The 19103-nt window shown below is 41.7% G+C and overlaps 1 protein-coding gene across 2 annotated transcripts in view; it reads left to right on the top strand.

The window, feature by feature from the left end:
* Positions 1 to 16474, top strand: part of DNAJC27 (DnaJ heat shock protein family (Hsp40) member C27) — a 29687-nt gene extending 13213 nt beyond the window's left edge. The window contains exons 4-7 of one of the 2 annotated variants that reach the window (XM_082745196.1): positions 3006 to 3170; positions 3820 to 3942; positions 9277 to 9437; positions 12573 to 16474. In XM_082745196.1, the coding sequence (XP_082601322.1) occupies positions 3006 to 3170; positions 3820 to 3942; positions 9277 to 9437; positions 12573 to 12705 (582 nt within the window). In that variant the 3' untranslated portion in view covers positions 12706 to 16474. The remainder of the gene's footprint in view (positions 1 to 3005; positions 3171 to 3819; positions 3943 to 9276; positions 9438 to 12572) is intronic. The other variant, XM_082745197.1, reaches the window with a different exon arrangement.
* Positions 16475 to 19103: the final 2629 nt, after the last annotated feature.

Here is a 19103-nt window from a genome sequence, read left to right as displayed (position 1 = left end):
TCTTCCATTGAAGCTACTACTGTCATCTGTCCTCTCAACAGGTTTACCCAAAGGGCCTACTGAGAGAGGCCCGTCTGCTTAGCATGTGAGAGAGCACTCTCAGAGGAAAGTGTCAAAGAGAGGACTGCGAGGGAATGCCAGGCCTGTGTCTTAACAGCGATTTTGCTTCCACTGATGCACACATCATTCTGGGACTTGCTGGTATGAGTTAGACAGTCTGTAGAAAGTTCTTGAGGCCCAAGTGCTATTAAACTAACAGCTTTCTGTGGCCTACAAGCTAGAAAGTTTGCCATCCCTGCTCTAAGAAATAATCCCAATTCCCTTAGCATCCTATTTAATTAAACTTTGGATGTTGCAAGACTTCCAGGACTAACATCAGAGAGCTGTCTTGGGAGCTGAGAGTAAGAAAGCTGTGGGGGACCATTGAGGCTTCTCCTTTTTTATTTTACAGATGGGATAAACCAAAGCTGGAGGTGGTAAAACCACTTACTTAAGACTACAGAGGTAGCCAGTTGCTGAGCCCAGACTTGAACTTGAGTCCCTTGAAAGAGAAATCCATGAGGCTTGCCTAAACCTCTATTTACACGCAAATCTCCCTCTGGATAGCATAATTTGCACTTTGAAATTCTTTGACTTCTGCTTACATTCCCTACATTCAGCTCTTCTTGATTTAAAATGTCTTGAATACTTACACCTGGTAGGCCCTGTTGGCTGACACAAAGACAGACGTATCAAGACACATGCCTGTCACTTGCGGCCTACTGGAAAAGGCAGCTGTGTATGCTACCAACTATAAAACCAGACAGGAAGTAATATGGGCACTACTAGAAGCACAAAGGCTGTGGTATTTCAGGGATACAGGGGTTAGATTCTGTTTGGCAGGGGTTCGGGATTAGATGATAAGGTGTGGGGCAGGAAAAACTCCATGAAAGATGCAGTGTCATAGCTAAACTTGAAAGATTAAAGATAAAGAGGTGAATGTTTCGAGACGGAGTTAGAGAAACACAGGGGAGGTTTAGGGAATGAGAGATTATCCACTTTGAAGGACAGGAGGTAGGAGGAGGATAAGACTGGGAAGCTGGTGGGGGACTGATCAGAAGCTTTCAACACCAGTTAAAAGAATTTGAAATTTAAGGGGTTGGCAGTCGGGAAACACTAAAGAATTTTTGAACCAGGGCTTCGAAAAGATAAATATGTAATGTGTATTATGTTGCTGGGGAGGTTACTTAGAAAATTCTTGCAGTAGTAGTCAAGAGGTAGTGTAATGTTGGCACATGGAAATGGAAAGGAAGTGACAGGTGCAGGAAATCTGGCAGAGGATTGTTTGTACCTGCAGAGTGAAAAAGGAGAGGAAAGCAGCAAAGGTGAACACTAGACTTTCAATCCACACGGCTCAGAGAATGGTGCGCTCCTTTCATCACTAGAAGTTCAAGGGAAGGAAAAGATTGGGAGGGAATAAGTTGGAGGGTTTCCTGTTGTACATATTGGATTTGAGATTCCAGCAAGACATTGAGCGGGGAGTCTAGAGTTAACTAGAAAAGCAGCTCTGGAAGCACAGATGAAAAGGCTCACCTTGGAGCTTCTCCCAGTTGAAATTATGCAGGTGGTTATGTTGTCTGAGTTGGAAGGAAGGATTGAAAAAGAAAGGCTGAGGGTTTGGAGTGGGATTAGGGGAATTAGAGCAGCCAGCTGGCGTGGGAGCAATGGAGAGAGGAGGATTTGGTAAGAGACCAGATGAGAAAGAACCTAGAGAGCGTGGCGTATGGGAGCCAAGGCAGCAAGAGTTTCGGGGAAGAAGCCAGAGGCCCATTTTCACTTCTGCAGGTGGGCTGAGGACCTTGAGGACTGAGGGGAGAAGACTCCTGCTGCTCGTCACTTCAATTCTTTCTGATTTAATTGCTTTTAATTTAGGAGATAACTGCTTCTGTTTCTACAAATTAATAGCCATTTGCCGTCTTGGCCCAGGCATCTGTCTATACTCAGAAACCTAAATTTCGTGCCTGATGTGTGTAAGAAGACTTCATTTCTTACAACAGACTGGTATGGGCATGTGCAGACTGGACTCTCTGAGACGAATGAGTAATACATGGCCTCTGTCAAGGTTCTTACTGGAGTTTTGGCCTGAAACCCCCGGTTTGTCAATGTTACTACGCACCCACTCGACTGATCCTTTCTCTGCCACTTTCTTGTGCCCTATACTTCGTGCTGCCTCTTCCTGGAATTATAGATATGCCCCAGAAGCGAGTTGCCATTTCTAGCCAAAATATTGAAGGTGGACCATCAGAGGAGAAAGGAAGGCAGAAGATGCAAATAGACATTGTTTCGCAGGCATTGTAGGTGCTCTGCCTTCATCATCTCATATAATCTTCGGAATTACCCCGTGAAGGAAGTAGTACTGTCCCCATTTGATAGATGAGGACACTGGGACGCAGAGAGGTTAAGTGACTTGCCCCAAATCACACAACTAATAAGTAAGAGTGACCCCAGGTTTGACTCTAGAGCCATTACACCACTGGGGCTCTGCTTTTGGAGTTCTGAAGTTAGTGTGGAGACCCTAGAGTCAGGGAAGCTCTACCCAGCATCCCAGGGAGCCTGCTCCAGGCTCTGGTACATAAATGGCCATAACTTTTGCTGACGCTTGTGTCATTTTTGCCTGAAGTTCTTCATTCTTCCTGAGAAGAGCTTTATTCTATAGAATTTGTGTTATTTTAAGATCTACTAACGAGAATTAAAGATGGATTGCCTCTAGGGAGTGGAGCTGGAGGTGAGAAGGGCTGAGGCGGGAATGTTAATGTTACGTTCATTACAAGACCTTGTCCTCGTAGGGTTTTTCTTATCATGTTACTTTGATTTTATAAAAAGTCCTCTAAAGACCAGTAGATATTGAGATACAATAGCAAATACTATGTATGCACAAAAGAATGCCCTTTGTTATGTTAATGATGGTGAGATATATTATAAAATCACAAAACCTCCAATTTGCACATCTGTTCTTTTCTGTGAAGGTTCGTAATGAGTTTTACAAGGATACACAGGGTGTAATACTGGTCTATGATGTTGGGCAGAAAGATTCCTTTGACGCCCTTGATGCGTGGCTGGCAGAGATGAAGCAGGATCTTGGACCTCACGGAAACATGGAAAATATTGTATTTGCAGTGTGTGCCAACAAGGTAACTGCTTTGGACATTGTATGCTCAACTTTCCAGATCTGTTATGGGAAGAGTGCAGCTCTGAGTTTTGGGGAACAAATGAAAAAAAAAAAAAGAAAGAAATCCTTATTCTATGCTATAGGAATCAACAGATTTTCAAAACATACATCCCTAAAACAAAGAATAAAAACACAAATTCCCATATGTTGGGGTATTTATCCATTTTTTTCTGGTGCTGTACATGGGGAAGGGTATTAGTGACAGAGCAGGAGAAGGGGATCCTAATAATTACACTCTGGCCTTGATTAGAGAAGGGACAGTAGTTAGGTGTGCAGCATGGATTATGGAAAGGAATGGAAAACAGACTTGAGTGTGGGAGACCTCATGAAGCCAACTTTCACAGAGGTGAATTTGAGGTGAGCAGTTTTCTTCGAGGATAAAGTGGGAAGCGCGGGAGCAGGCACTTGTTATTTTGCCACAGAAAATCAGTCTATGTTCAATATGGGCAATTTTTTTGGTCTCCTTTGGTCCTCGTAATTGTATATACTGGTGCTGGAGTTCATGTAAGAGTAGTTTTGTCCTCAGTAAAAGATTGATGAAGACCTCACAGGGCCTGTGCTAGTGGATCAAGGTTGGGGTCTTCTCTCTGTCCCCCAACTTTCTGTTTCAGATTGACTGTACCAAGCACCGCTGTGTAGATGAAAGTGAAGGGCGTTTGTGGGCCGAAAGCAAAGGCTTCCTGTACTTTGAAACTTCAGCACAGACTGGAGAGGGAATCAATGAGATGTTCCAGGTAAGCTGGCATCGTTTTGTTTGTTCTGAGGCTGACCATGCCAAATTTTAGTTTAAATTATGAGAAGCAAAAATGTAATAGGAATTTCGCATTGGAATAAGCTTGTTCTTTTCAGAAGCTGGTGAGAAAAAGATTGAGAGAGAGAGAGAGAGAGAGAGTGTGTGTGTGTGTGTGTGGTATCTATCTGCCTGCTGTGTACTTGAGACTGGACCTGGCTGATCATCAGAATTACTTTGGGAAATTCTTAAAAATACAGATTTCCAGGCTCTAAAACTACTGGAAGCTTAGTGCTTGTGCTGGAGCTCGAGAATCTATATTTTGAAAAAGCTTTCCAGGTGATTTCTGATGATCATCAAGTTTAACAACTGTTATTATATACTTACTTATAATAGAACAAAGATTTTCTTGAGAACTCCCTTTGGTTAATGGTGTTACATTTGCATGAATAGGTAGATGGAAGGATTACTTTGGCGAAATTGCCTTGCCGTAGCTGATATAATCCTATATTGCAAGGGCACAGTTAGAGAATAGGAGCCTGGCATTGCAAAGTCCCGCCAATCACACGTAAAAATAAGGTCTTATCCACCAAGTAGACAATGGAAGGGTATACTCATATTGCAACCTGAATAGATGGTGATTTTTTAAAAATTACTAATCTTGAATAATTTTAAGGGCCAAGGTTATTTATTTACTTATTATTATTATTATTATTTTTTTTTAGAGAAGGAGAGGGGAGGGCCAGAGGGAGAGAAAGAATCTGAAGCGGACTCTGTGCCTAGCACAGAGTCCAATGCGGGCTTGACCTCACAACCCTGAGACTATGACCTGAGCTAAAATCAAGAATTGGACGCTTAACCAACTAAACCACCTGGGTGCCCAGAACAAGACCTTTTTTTTAAAAAGAAGATTTTATTTATTTATTTATTTATTTATTTATTTATGTGAGAGAGAGAGAGAGAGAAAGAGAGAGCATGAGCAGGAGGGGCAGAGGGACAGGGAGAGAGAGAAACTCCAGCAGACTCCCGAGCTGAGCAGGGAGCCTGACGTGGAGCTTGATCTCATGACTCTGAGATCACGACCTGAGCTGAAACCAAGATTCAGATGTTTAAACAACCGTGCCCCCAGGCACCCCCAGAACAAGGCTTTTTTAAAATAGTAAATTATAAAGTCAACTCTTGATTACAGATACATTTGGAAGTAAGTGGTGACATGAATTATGCATTTTTTCTCTTCTGAATATATCTTGATATTTTGGGAATTTTTAGCATTTCAAATAATGTAGCTATACTTTAAAGAGTTGTTCTTAATTATTGAGTGGGATTTTATTTAATCTTTTATGCTGAATTTCTTTCTCTTAAGGTGTCACTGCCCGTATTAGAAGACAGGTTTCATCCTTGGCTGACAGTTTGAATCGGGCATCATAGCTTCTGTTTCAAGACCAAATAAGGTTGATGTTGGCTTGCCACATCCTGTTCTATAGAGTACATGAACCTGTGTGAGTTTGTACCTATTTATGTGCAGTAACGGTACTTGATCATTTGAGTAGTGTTTTACTATTCTGGAGAAGTTTACGTGTTTCATCTCATTTGAGATTTAGTGTGTAGCAGGTTTTATTCTCATTTCAGATTTTATAACATCTAAGAGTGCTGAAGTGACTTGTCCAAGGGTATAAATAACAGCTGTTGAAGATTAAATTTCCATTCTCTTCTGGCCTCTCTTGCAACTCATGAGTTGTTAGTACCCATTCGTACTCTTGGTTTTTTGTTCATAATGTGTTGGGGATTTTTTCCCCTCTAGCCACTTTCAAGAATTTTTCTTTATCTTTGGCTTTTGGCTTTGGACTGTGTGACTAGATGTGATTCTCCTTATATCTATCCTGCTTGGTATTTGTTGAGTTTCTCGGAGAGCTAAGGTGTTTTTTATCATCATTTGTTCAAAATTTTTTTAGTTTATTTTCACTCATTTCCTTCCTGGACTCCAGTTACATGTGTATTAGGCCATTTCTTTTTGTCCCATAGTCCTTGAGACTATGTTATTTTTCTTTCCTTTTTCTCTATATTTTGGATCACATAGTCTCTATTGGTCTGACTTTCAGCTGCTTTTAAATCTGAGTGAATTTTTCAACTCCATACTTTTCAGTCCTAGGATTTGGATTTGATTTTCTTGTGTAGATCCTGGTTCTCTGCTGGGATTCTCTATCTGTTCACTTATTAAAACTATGTTTTCCTTTATCTCTTTGAAATATTTATAATAGCTCCTTTAAAGTCTTTGTCTGCTAGGTCCAATATCTGAATCATCTTGGGCCCAGTTTCTGTTGACAGCTTTTTTTTCTTTTTTTTCGCCTGACTATGGATCATATTTTCTTGTGTCTTTGTATGAATAGTGATTTTTGATTGAATACCAAGACACTGTGAATAATGCATTGTAGAGGCTCAAGATTCTTTATTTTCCTCAGCAGAATACTGGTTCTTATTTCAGCGGGCAGTTACCAACAGATTACATTGAATTTGCATGGGTTTGGTTTTTTGCTTTCATAGCAAGGATCTGAAGGAAGCCCAAATTGTTGTCTAAGCCCTTCAAATTTGGTAGAACTCAATCTTCAAATTCTGTCTCCTTTTAGACCTTGTCAGCTCTTGGTTTTCGGTTTTGTCAGGATTAGTTTACTACCAAGCCGTAGTCTTTCTATGGTATCTCAGCTAGATACGGAGGATACCAATGAAATAGTAAGCAATGTCTGCACTCTAGCAAGGTCAGACTGTACTGTTCCTGGAATGCCTCTTCCCAAAACACCACTAGACTTCTAGTTATTGGTTCTCTTCTCAATACCACGGTCAGCCTCAGGTGCATTTATAGCCTGGGCCGCAACTACAGATCAGTGGGGAACCGTCACATGGACTTCTGGGGCCCAATCCTGCCTTTCTCCTTCCTCTCCAATGCCCTGCTCTGCAGATTCCAGCCCCTTCAGTATCCTTAAACTCTGATCTCTGTCTCTTTCATTCAGTGGGACTGTGGGACTGCTCAGACCAGCTCTCTGTGACATGGCCAGGAAATGGGCTCCAGGTAGAAACTGAGGGGCAGTACTGTGCTTGCTGTTGTCCACTACCTGGAAATAGTTTCTTGCTCTATCTGTCCATTTTCATAGTAGTTTATGGCAGGAGTTCTAGCCCGGTCCCTGTCACTCCATCATGGCTGGAACTCAGACGTGGAATGTAAACAGACCCTTGACTTCAATTCTCCTGTTTTGTACACCACACCACAGCTGGCGCTTCTAAACCATGTGTGCTACAAGTGAATGCTTGTGTCCTCAGAGATCTGGGAGGGTTTATATTTTAGTTTAACTGATAAACTAGAAGAAAACCTTACGGATACAGAGCACAAGCAAACATCAGTGAACTGTGATGACTTTTAGGTTGCTTTTATCCTTTCAGATAAATCTTGGGTAGCACTCAGGGATAAAACAGTCTGTTTAAAAACAGGCTAACAAGGAATGTAAAAAAAAAATAAAACTTTATGTAAGCAAACGCTTAGAAACCGTGCTTTCCTGCTGACTCAATTTAATTCATATTTTCTTTGTTTCCTATACACTTCTAGACACTATGTCAGAAAGGAACTTAGTTTTGTCTTTTTCACTTTGTGAGCAGAGTAAGACAGACTAATCACATTAACTCTTCTTTTGTCTTGTTATCTTGTGGCTTTTCCTTTGGCACCCTGCTCACAAATCAGCCTTCTTGTTTAGGTTGTCAAGTCTATTAGCTATTACTGGAGATAAGAAGGAGGAGTCTAAGAGAAATGGAAAAATTTTGGACAATGACAGGAAGTATAGACATATCTGAAAAAGAAGAGAGATTAAAAAAGAGATGGAGGGAAGAAGAGATGTCTAGTGTATTAAATGAGACTTTTGAGCAAAGTTTTCCAACAATAGTAACTGAACTATGAGCAGGATCAAAAAATAGTTTTCGCTTTGAAAAACATCAAAAAAATGGGCAAAGAATCTGAACAATTTAGAGAAAAAGGAAAGGCACTAAGCGTATGAAAAGACACTCAGTTTCACTTACAGAAACTTTAAATCCAAACTGTGTGCTACACATAGGTTTGGCAAAAGTGAAGCTGTGTGAGAATGCCCCATAGTGACAAGGGGACAGAGAAATAGAGTGTTGGACCCGGTGATGGTGTAGACTGGCACATTTTGTAGGACAGTTGTCAAAATCAAAAATCAAAATGCCTCTACACTGTTACTTAGTACTTCACCTTTTAGGAATTTATCTGAAAGCAGCATCTCCACAAGTGTGCAAACACACACACACACACACACACAGTATTCATTAAAGCACTGTGTGTAATAGCAACACCTAGAAATAATTGACTTGTCAGTTGGGGAAATAGGGAGTTGGTTAAATAAATTAAGATACAGTCACAGTGAAATACTGAACAGTCATTAAAAAGGATGAGGAAAGTGTCTATATGCACTTTCTAGAGAAAGAGTCCAAGGTATATCTTTTTAAAAGATTTTTTTTTTTTTAATGTAATCTCTATTCCCAACATGTGGCTCGAACCCACAGCACCAAGATCAAGAGTTGCACACTCTACCAACTAAAACAGCCAGGTGCCTCTGTATTTTTATGTGAAAAAGTTTGAGGAGCTAAGCAGTATGTTTAATCTGCTTTCTCTTATGTCAGTGTTTAGTGTAGGGATGGATATACCGGTATTCTTTTCTTTTTTTTTTTTAAAGATTTTATTTATTTATTCAACAGACCAAGATCACAAATAGGCAGAGAGGCAGGTAGAAGCAGACTCCCTGCTGAGCAGAGAGCCCCATGCGGGGCTCAATCCCAGGCCCCTGGGATCACGACCTGAGCCGAAGGCAGAGGCTTTAACCCACTGAGCCACCCAGGTGCCCTGATATACTGGTATTCTGATAGAAAATTTTTCTGGGAAGATACTCAAAAATATTAACAATAGTTACTTCTAGGAGAGGAACTTGAGGGGCAGGAAGACAGTTTTCATTTTACACTTTTATTTACTATTTGAATTTTTCTAACAGTGTTCACCTACTACCTTTTCACCTCAAGAGTGTTATTTGAGAGGAAGATTATGAGCCATTTAAAGTTTATTCCTTATACTTTTGTGTGTTAAAAAAATACACAAGCGTGTGTATTTTGTGCATATACACATAAACATACATATAAGATAAAAGAAAAAAACCTTCCAAACTATATATTTGCTTTATGGTGAATTTTAAGTTATTGTAATATATTAAAATTCTTTAAGTTATGCTTAAAGGAAATTCCTATTTTCATAAAATCAGTTCTCCTCTGGGATGATTTCTTTTTGCAGACCTTTTATGTATCCATAGTTGACTTATGTGAAAATGGAGGGAAACGTCCTATCACGAATAGCAATGCTAGTTTCACCAAAGAACAAGCAGACACCATTCGCAGAATTCGAAACAGTAAAGACAGTTGGGACATGTTGGGAGTCAAACCTGGGGCCTCAAGGTAAGCGGTGCTCTAGGATCTCTGTTCCAAGTTCTGTCCTGGGGAAAAACTCAGCTGCCAACATCGTAGGTCTGATATATCTTCTTGTCATTGACTGGAAATATGAAGATGTGTGGAAATGCATTAGCTTATGTAATAACTTTTCTTCAGTGAATTAATTGAATGCCAGAGAAACAAGTAGAGGACGCAGTGGCCTGATGAAGGAGCTCTGCAGTGTATTTGCATGAATACTTTCGGTAATGGTGTGTTCTGCTTTTGTCTGTGTTGAATAGGAGCCTTGAAGCAAATGTAACCTTAAAAAAATACCTTACAAAAGAGAAATCTTAAATCATAGAATTTTAGAAGAGGAAAAGGATATTAGCAGCTTCTCCAGACATTTCATTTTATAGGTGAGAAAACTGGAATTCGGCGAGACTAAACACATGTTCAAGGACCCTAGGAGTTAGTGGTAGAATTGGTTCTTGACCTTGAACACTGTGTGTCTGCCTGGCTCTGTCTCTTTCTATGGCCCTCAGAATCCTGCTAGGTCCTCATCTGTGTATGAATTTATGTTAAATGGTTTTATCTTTAGCCAAAAGAAATATTTGGGAGGAAGACAAATACAATCACTATTCTTTGTTGCTTGTGCAAGAATAAATCCTCGTTCGGTATGATTATATAACTTTTAACAATAGGATGCTTCTGTTACTATACATATTATGATTTTTATTGTAATTGTAAGCGTTCTCAGGTCTTTTTATTTTGCAACATAACTTTCCTCCCCAACCTTGTCCCTTTCTACTTTGTCACCTTGATTCACACACACACACGCACACAAAAGTACGTGTTGAAACACCTTGTTGATACCAGTGGCGTTAAGTTTCTCTTTTCTAGTTTGGTCTCCTAGTCTGTCTTTAGGCCCAGAAGGCGAGAGGGCAGGGGAAGAAGAACACAGTTACTGGTCACCTCGACTTGCCAGGCCTTACAGAGAAGGTTTTAAACACACGAACATTTCAGATGATCTTGTGTAAATAGCACAGTTAATTGGTGTCTTTTAAATGTCCTTTGGGATTTCCACAGTCTCATTCTAACATCTTCTGTTTACCTCCAAGGGAGATTGGCTCTAAAAGAAAGAAACTTATTAACTTAGTACAGTGTTTATTAAGGAAAAATAAACTTCAGGTTCCTTATTTATTTACTATCTGTATTAATTGGAATCTACCAAAATATACGGGACTTCCACAAGTTCTCTCTCATTGACCAATATAAACATGTGCTCCTCTTACCTCTCTCTGGGTCGATCGAACTAATTTTGTATGTCAGTGAGCTCACTTGAACAGAACCTAGAAACAGTGTTTTGAAGTTATAAAGAGTTTTAATGTTTGTTCAGTATCATGTTTACTGTTCTTGAACTTTAAGAAAATCTTCAGCTTCAGCAGAATTAATGTATTTGTTACTTTGTAAATGTATTTGTTAATACATTGTTATTTTGGTGAAGAATTCTGGCAATTCAGATTTCTTCAGAGAGGGAGAATATGATTCTTGTTAGCTAATATCAGAATTGTCTATGTAAAAAAGCCCCATGCATATTTTAGAACAAGAGAATTCAAGGGGCACCTGGGTGGTTCAGTCATTAGGTGTTTGCCTTCAGTTCAGGTCATGATCCTGGGTCCTGGAATTGAGTCCCGTGTCGGGCTCCCTGCTCAGCGGGAAGCCTGCTTCTCCCTCTCCTGTTCCCCTTGCTTGTGTTCCCTCTGTCGCTTTCTCTTTCTCTGTTAAATAAATAAATAAATCTTTAAAGAAAAAGAAAATGAAGGAGAATAAGAGAATTCAGGGTTTGTTTAAGAGCAGAAAGCAGAAAAAGCCTTAGAATACATGCCCAAGCCTAGAGGACTATGAACATGGCCTTGTGACCTCAGTCTTTCCAAGTAGACACCCAAGATTTTCCATCACCTGCAAGACAATCACAGACCATCTCTCTAATTCGGAGAGCCGAGTAGAAATCCTTCTGATAAAACATAAAGGAGAAAAACGAGCGTTTGGGAAAGCGCCATATCCAGGCTAATAGCATAACTGGAAACCTGAATTACAAAAAGAAGGTGGGAAATAAAACTATCTGGTACACACAGAACTACACCTGACCAGGGGAGGAGCTGGATACTTAGAAGCTTCTGGAGGCCTAACACCAGAGGATGATGAAGAGCAGGGAGAGGTGGTCTCCCGGAGCTCTCCTGGTCTTTGGGATTCACTTTACTGCCCCTTTCCTTTATGGGTAATGTTCCCCTTCTCTTTTCTTTCTTCTTTGGTCTCAGGAGCTCGCTGGAGCTCTCCAGTACCCCCATGTGCAGCGTCCCTTTCTTGGTCAATGGTGTCACCATCTTCCCTGAGCCTCAGCATCCCCTTGACCCTGGAACTTATCTCAACCCCTTTTCTTCCATCTCCTTGACCTGTATGTCCAGCTTGTCACCTGCTTCTGCCGATTCTTCCTGTGTGTCATCCCTTAGCCTCCCTTGATCCAGACTCTTGTACTTGTGCTTGGCTTCTCGTAACAATCTCCTAACCTCGAAAATCAGCTTTCTCAGCACCTTTTTTTGTCATGAAACACTTACTGATGTCATTGTTTATCAAGTCTACTTTTTTTATTGTTGTTTTGATTTCAAGGCCCCTCCCTTACTGGTCAGTGCTTCCTGGCCAACTTTGTTTTCGATACCCCCAGCAGTGCCCTCACAGAACTTCATGCCACGGCCATGCTGTTCGTAGTTCCTCACTTCTGCCGGCTCTCTCCCGGTGGCCCAGTGTCTCCCCATCTCCTTCAGAACCCCACCCCACAGGCCTTTCCTGATCACCCCGTGCCCTCATCGCTTCAGACAGCAAAGATTTGCTGGATGCCTGCTCTGTGCCAAGGACCTTTCCGTGGATCCTCCTTTTCCCAGGCATTTTCTTGGTGTTTCGATTCTCCACATGATATTTCTTTCTCTACTTGTCTGTAACATATTATTTACTTGTTTATTGTTTGTTTCCGAGTCCTTTAGTCCCACTTTTGAGAAAAGGTAGTAATGCAAGAGATATGATGTAAGTCCAGACACCAAACTGCCGTGGGCGGGGGCTGACCCTGTCAGGCTGACCCTGACATAGAGCTTGGCTTCTTTCTCCTAGGGATGAAGTCAACAAAGCCTATCGGAAGCTCGCTGTGCTGCTTCACCCCGACAAGTGCATGGCGCCTGGTAGTGAAGATGCCTTCAAAGCAGTGGTGAATGCCCGGACAGCCCTCCTGAAGAACATCAAGTAGGAAGTCAGAGAAAAAGACAAGTGCAGCCCTCAAGTATAAACTGACTGTCCCTAGAAGTGAAATAACCACCATGGGTTTTTTTTCTTTTTTTTCTCCACAAAAATCTTACTGCTTTTTTCTTTTGTGTTGTCATTTGTAAATTAGAAATTCAGGTGCCTGTGACCATTTCAGACATTTTACAGAGCAGTGAAGACAACCAAGCGCCACTTGTACGTACAGTTTCTTTCCTATTTCCAAATAATCCAAATTTTGTTCCTCCTTCATTTGTGAGCTCGGTAATGGTAGCGTCCCTCACGCACTTGACTCAGGACAGTCCAGGAGGTTTCTGGAGGGAGGAAGGGGCGCAGGGGGACCTTTCGCTTTTCTTTTTCTTTTTTTGTAAAGTTCATCAGAGAAGGAGACAGCAGATACAGAAGGAAATGGTAACAAAACCCCCAAAAGTGTGGTGGGACCTCACACGCAAGTCACTTCTTTTACGAGTTCCTTAGTAGGATTTGAACCATTGATCCTTCTATAATTAATGAACTCTGGAGGGCCCTTTGGAAGTTTGTGAATCAAGGTAATACCGTTCCAAATTGAGCAGTCCTTTGTGGACCTACACTCTGTCCCCTTCTCCAGCCACCAGGGGGAGAGACAGGCTAGTCCTAGGAGAGAAAAGGCAGTGGCAGCCACGAGTTCTGGAACACTGGCTGTTGCTCGTCTTGCCCCTGGATCTGAGGCCTTTCTCCAGCCACGGAAGCAATGCCGGTAGCAGTAGGGAGCATCGGGCACCCAGGAAGCAGGAGTCAGGTCCCACAACAGACGTGCTTGCAGGTCACATTAGAGCTTGTGTACGCATCCCCGAAGGCAAGGCCAGAGGCAAGGCCCAAGGGCACAGCCAGCCTGGCTTGGACTTGTCTGATGCCCCTCAGAGAGCCTGTGGATGAGGCTTCTGCCTTTTCTTGTTTCTGCATCCTTTGCCACAGGTAGGTAGGAGACGCGGGGGCACGCCTCTACCGCCTGGCCTCTTCACTTACCTGCTTGAGTTCCTTCCTTTTCCTTTTCTCTTCCTTATTTATTTATTTTATAAATATACCACATCTGTCATTTTTCTCCTGATTGTCTGGCTTTTGGCCACTGCCTCTTCCATCCTCTTTTATGAGGCTTCACCTTACAGCCCTCCCGTACAAGCCCTGGTTGACTGGAGTCAAGTGTGGATCCTTTGGGTGTTGGTGGAGTGAGAGATCTTAAGGCCTGTGAGGGAAGAATTTCTAATTTTTGCTTGGGCTCCATATTTCTAAACAATAATATATTTACACTCTAGATTATGAAAGCTAATATAATGTACAGAAATCCATTCTCTTGCCATAGTCTCCTCCATACCCATGGAACGGATGAAGTATGTTAGGACTGGCCCTTCCTCCAGAGCTTTCAGAACTGGTCTTGCTGTTTGACCCATTGTATTGTGAATCTCGGTACGTTACTCATCTTTTAGCTGCAACCACCCTGCACTAATTGGGCTTTAAGGTGCATAAAATGTGAGTTTCAAGCAGCTATCCCATATTGATCACCAAATAGCATTCACCTACCCAAAAAGAAAAGCCACTTCAGTTTCATTCCAGCCCTCTGCAGTCTTTTGGATTCTCCTCTCCAAAGCAGCTTCCCTTTGTGTGTCTGCCCTTGGGCTGCATTGAGCTTGTTGTCAGGAAACCAGAGCATTGTTTTCTAGTATGGCTTTTCATCTTGGTAATACTGAAAATGCTTCTTTTTTACAAATTGAGTCTAATACATGATTTCCTGGGGATTTTCCTCTGGACTTGTAATTTTAAATAGCTTCTGGGACTATAAAACTCCAACCCAAAGTGCTTCTGAATTTAAATTTTACTTAAGGCCTTCATCATGCCTAAAGTAATTAAAATGTGGGTCTATTCTTGTAAAGGAACTAGAGTCAAAGAAACGAGGGACTGTGCATGGTAGCGTCAGCCCAAATTGACATGACAGCCCACTGAGTGTGTGGCCCTGTATGGAGCCTGTGCTAGTTTTCATCATGTTGCTAAAGACCAGGTTGGTCATCTCATTCAACTACATTGTGCAGATGAACAGTTACAACAGAATGTGTTAGTGCTTCCGTTCCTATATAACGAGTGACTTGTGGAAATTTAGCCTGATTTTGGTTTGTAGGTCTTAGAACTCAGTTCCTAACACCATTATTAATGTTAAGGATGGCCATGAACTACTTCATTTATGTAAAAGAAAGAAAAGAGGAAAGTTAAGCTTCAGGGTCCTGGAATTTGTCCGAGTGCCATAATCCTTGAGTAGAATATTAAGGGATAATAAAGCATGATTTGCAATGCAAAGTTTTTTGGTACTAATGTAATACAAAGCTTTGTAGACCTCTGTGCATTAAATTTATATTCTCGGTGCAAATATGTACTTTGTAGTTCAACTTGATGAAATTCCTTCAGCCAGTTAGGATCTCAAAATACATTGGTGAGATTAACAACTAGCAGAATCATTCCATTGGCTAAAAATATTTGATGGAGAATCTTGTTTTTCAAGAAAGAATAAGAAGTTTGAACAGTTCGTATTAAAGCCATTACTTCCATGTCTGAGTCATCAAGAACGAGCAGTTTTAAAGCTTGTTAGAAATCCCTTGAGGTATTTCTAACTAATTGCCCATCCTACCTAAGCACTTTAAAATACACCGTCCTTTTCTCCCCCTGTTCCCCTTTGAGGCTTCTTCCGAACTGATGTTCTCGCCTGTCAACAGTTCTCCTTCAGCCTCGTCGTCTCGCGTCTCCCCACACATGTGTCCTCGGCTCTGTTAGCCTGTGAACTTCAAAGTCCAGGCCTCAAGCACTGTGCTGCCACCCAGGAAAAGCTGCGGAAATCCTGTCGCTGGCACACTTTTCTTGAGGCTCACATTTACCTCAGGAAACTCACTCTAGTGTGTTCTCGTGCATTGAATTCCCAACTGGTAAATAATTTCTTTCTCCCCATAAACCAGTATCTAATTCACTGCTAGTTACAAGAGCCATAGATAAGGCAGCTAAATTTCTGAAAGAAAGCCAGAGTAAGTAAGGAGCCCCCGTCAGCCCTGTATCAGGACCACACTTCCTCCTGGACCGGTGACAGAATCTCGAGGGGGAGGGAGGTAGTTGAGGCCCAAGTTAGCACGCAGGGATTGCCGCTGACAGTGACAGGGACAGCGCCCTCCTCAGAGGCACTTTCTGTGGGCGCTGGCATGTCACTCCCTTCCCCACCGCACTCCACCTAGCTCACTCAGTCTGCCAACGTTTTTGCAAAACTTTTGGAAAATGAGTTTAGCTGCACAAGAGAGCTACCCACCTTCCACTGCAAGTTTTGCAAAGTGAAAAAAGGTTCACACTTCTCATGTTTGGTATTAGCACAAGTGTAACGTTTGTACATTGGTTTTTCCGTTAAACGTTTCTAGAGAAGACAAAAGCTTGGATTTGTGACATGGGGAAATTAGAGTGTGTCTAACAAGCAGTGCAATATTGAGCCGTGCCAAAAAGGCCCTGGTGTGAAGTGGCTTGTCGGCAGGTTGGACGGTCTGGGTTAGTGTCCGGCATCCTGCAGGGCGATCATCCCCTCTGACTGTGAATGCAGAGTCTCTAACGATACCCTTTGCTCTTACGAGGTAATTTGCATATTTGTGTTCTGTTGAAATAACTGAAAATGTTAAATCTAACAGTTGTTTATGTCTTGTATAGAGAGTGTCATATGTATTTAAGTTGTGTATTTTTATAAAATAAAGCCAAAACTCGAACACTGGCCTGTGGGCTGCACTTCTTTGATGAGATGCTGGTCTTTAATGTAAAATGTACTAGTCTAGAAGCAGCCCAGGCCCTCACCAACTGAGGCCTTACAGAGGATATCTTGCTTGAGTTTCCAGTTGGGACATGGAGGAAATTTTATTCCTCAGTCCATCAGGTAATTCTAATCTTCTTCTTCTTCTTCTTTTTTTTTAAGATTTTATTTATTTATTTGACAGAGAGAGAGAGAAATCACAAGTAGGCAGAGAGGCAGGCAGAGAGAGGGGGAAGCAGGCTCACTGCCGAGCAGAGAGCCAGATGTGGGGCCCGATCCCAGGACCCTGAGATCATGACCTGAGTCGAAGGCAGAGGCTTAACCCACTGAGCTACCCAGGCGCCCCAATCCTAACCTTCTTAAGTCATGGTGAAAGTGTTTTGATTTCTTTTTTTTTTTTTAAAGATTTTATTTATTTGACAGACAGAGATCACAGTAGGTCGGGGGCTGGGGGGGGTGGGGAGAGCAGGCTCCCTGCTGAGCAGAAAACCCGATGTGGGGCTCTATCCTAGGGCCCTGGGATCATGACATGAGCTGAAGGCAGAGGCTTAGCCCACTGAGCCATCCAGGCGCCCCATGTCTTGATTTCTTAAAGATAACTAATATTGTGTTGCATTTTTAATTCAGATAAAACTGTTACCATCCTATTTTAATAATGCAGCTCTTGGCTGAACAACTTACTCATTCAGCTGGTCCCTGGAAACAAGAATCCTTAAGTAACAGACTGTTGGGAACCCAGAATTTGAAAAGGAAAGCCTTACAGGGCCAAACCGCAGAAGGCAGTGTCTCTCAGAAGCCTTCACATGAGGGCTGTAATTTTCATTATGAACAAAGTATGTTCTCACCTGAGAAGGCACGACACTCTTTTGGGGAACTGCTCTACTGTCCCCAAACATGCTTTCAAGACAAGCTGCCAAAGTCTCCTTTGCTTCCTAGCCACCCAGAATGGCCCGTGAGCTGGGAGTGTCACCCAAGCTGAACCAACTGGCATCCTTCTCTGGGGTCTTTCTCACCGGAGCTGGGAAAGCAAACTTCGTCTCAGGAGAGGAAGTAAGACGGGAGGAGTCCTGCGGATGTTGGCAACCTGATTCCAATGCCATGGAAAACATTCTGAAAGAACGCAGCAGACATTCATAAGGAGACAGAGTCCTGATGGCCAGCACTCGCCTTCTGGTTCCTGAGATTCCTTGAGCTGGTTGTTCTGCAAGCCCAATGCCACCCCAGAATCCTTCCCACAAACCTCCAACCCCTGTTTTCTGCTTGGTTTAGTTGGAGTTTGCTTTCCATTACTTGAAACTAAAGGGATATTAGACAATAGTAGACCTTAAGATTGTAAGCAAGGATGAGAAAGCTACGGTCTATAGACTGAAATGACATCTGATAGGCATGTTATTACATTTATATATTATAATATATCCAATTACTTGTTTCTCAGTTGGAGTCTTTGGCTATATCTTAACCCAATAGTCACAAACTGTAAACAGAAAAGCAAAATTCGGTTTATTCTATTTGTTTCAGGGTCCATTTATGCCAAATACTTGCAACTTCTTAAGTTTCTAATTAAATTTTATTGTTAAAGTGATCATTTGCCACGCATGTATTGAGCACCTACTATGTGCTAGCCCCGTTCTAGGCATGGAGGATACAACCGAGCTCAGGACCAACAAAAATCCCTGCCCTGTGCCTCTTAACATTCCTCTGCATGTGTAGTTTTGAAGAAAAATTCTTTTTATTTTCTTTTTAAGAGTTATTTATTTATCAGAGTGAGCACAAGCGGAGGAGTGGCAGGCGGAGGGAGAAGCAGACTCCCCACTGAGCAAGGAGCCGGATGTGGGACTCTGTCCCAGGACACCAGGATCATGACCTGAGCCGAAGGCAGCTTAACCAACTGAGCCCAGGCATGCCAGTTTCTTTTTTTTATTTTTCTATAGGCTTATTTCTTATTTCCTATAGGTTTATTTCCAAAGAGGCAAAGTATTCAGAAAGAATACTTTTTGAGTATTCAAGATACACAATTTGGAATGAATACTCTGATTTCTACTATATACTGTAGATCATGGGGGTTGTTCAAATGCTGTATTACGGGTTTTCTCAGGAAACTTAATCATTATTATTATCCAAAGCTCAATTTTTCATATTGGCCTAGAGAAAATAGTTCCAGACTTAAAGAGTCTCTTTATATATGTTTATATTTATAATTAATGTATTTTCCCCAAGCAGTTGATAAGTTTGAATTTATTTGGAGGAAATACCTAGAATTTAGGTTGTTTTAGTTAAAACAACAATCTGTACCTCTGGTACCATCCAGTGAAGATTTTGTTCAGTAGACAGTTGTAAAGGGTGCTGACTTCAAGAAAATTATCCTCTCTGCATCCAGAACAGTCAGTTGTCAGAGGTCATTATAAAGCCAGCAAGTGCCGCCCGTGATAGCATTTTATGGACAGGAGAGACAGTAAAAGTTTGCTACGATTGAGGGAAATGAAAACGTGAGGTGTCTACAGGCCTCAGATATCAGAATGAGAACATTCTGCTAGTTTCAGAGCATGAGAGAGAACAAAAAGTTTAATAAAAGAAATACTAAAGAAAGC

The sequence above is a fragment of the Mustela nivalis genome (assembly GCF_964662115.1).
Source record: "Mustela nivalis genome assembly, chromosome: 8".
In the NCBI taxonomy this organism is placed as follows: Eukaryota; Metazoa; Chordata; class Mammalia; order Carnivora; family Mustelidae; genus Mustela; species Mustela nivalis.
The sequence above is the reverse complement of the archived record's forward strand: the minus strand, read 5'-3'. Positions and strand labels throughout refer to the sequence as shown.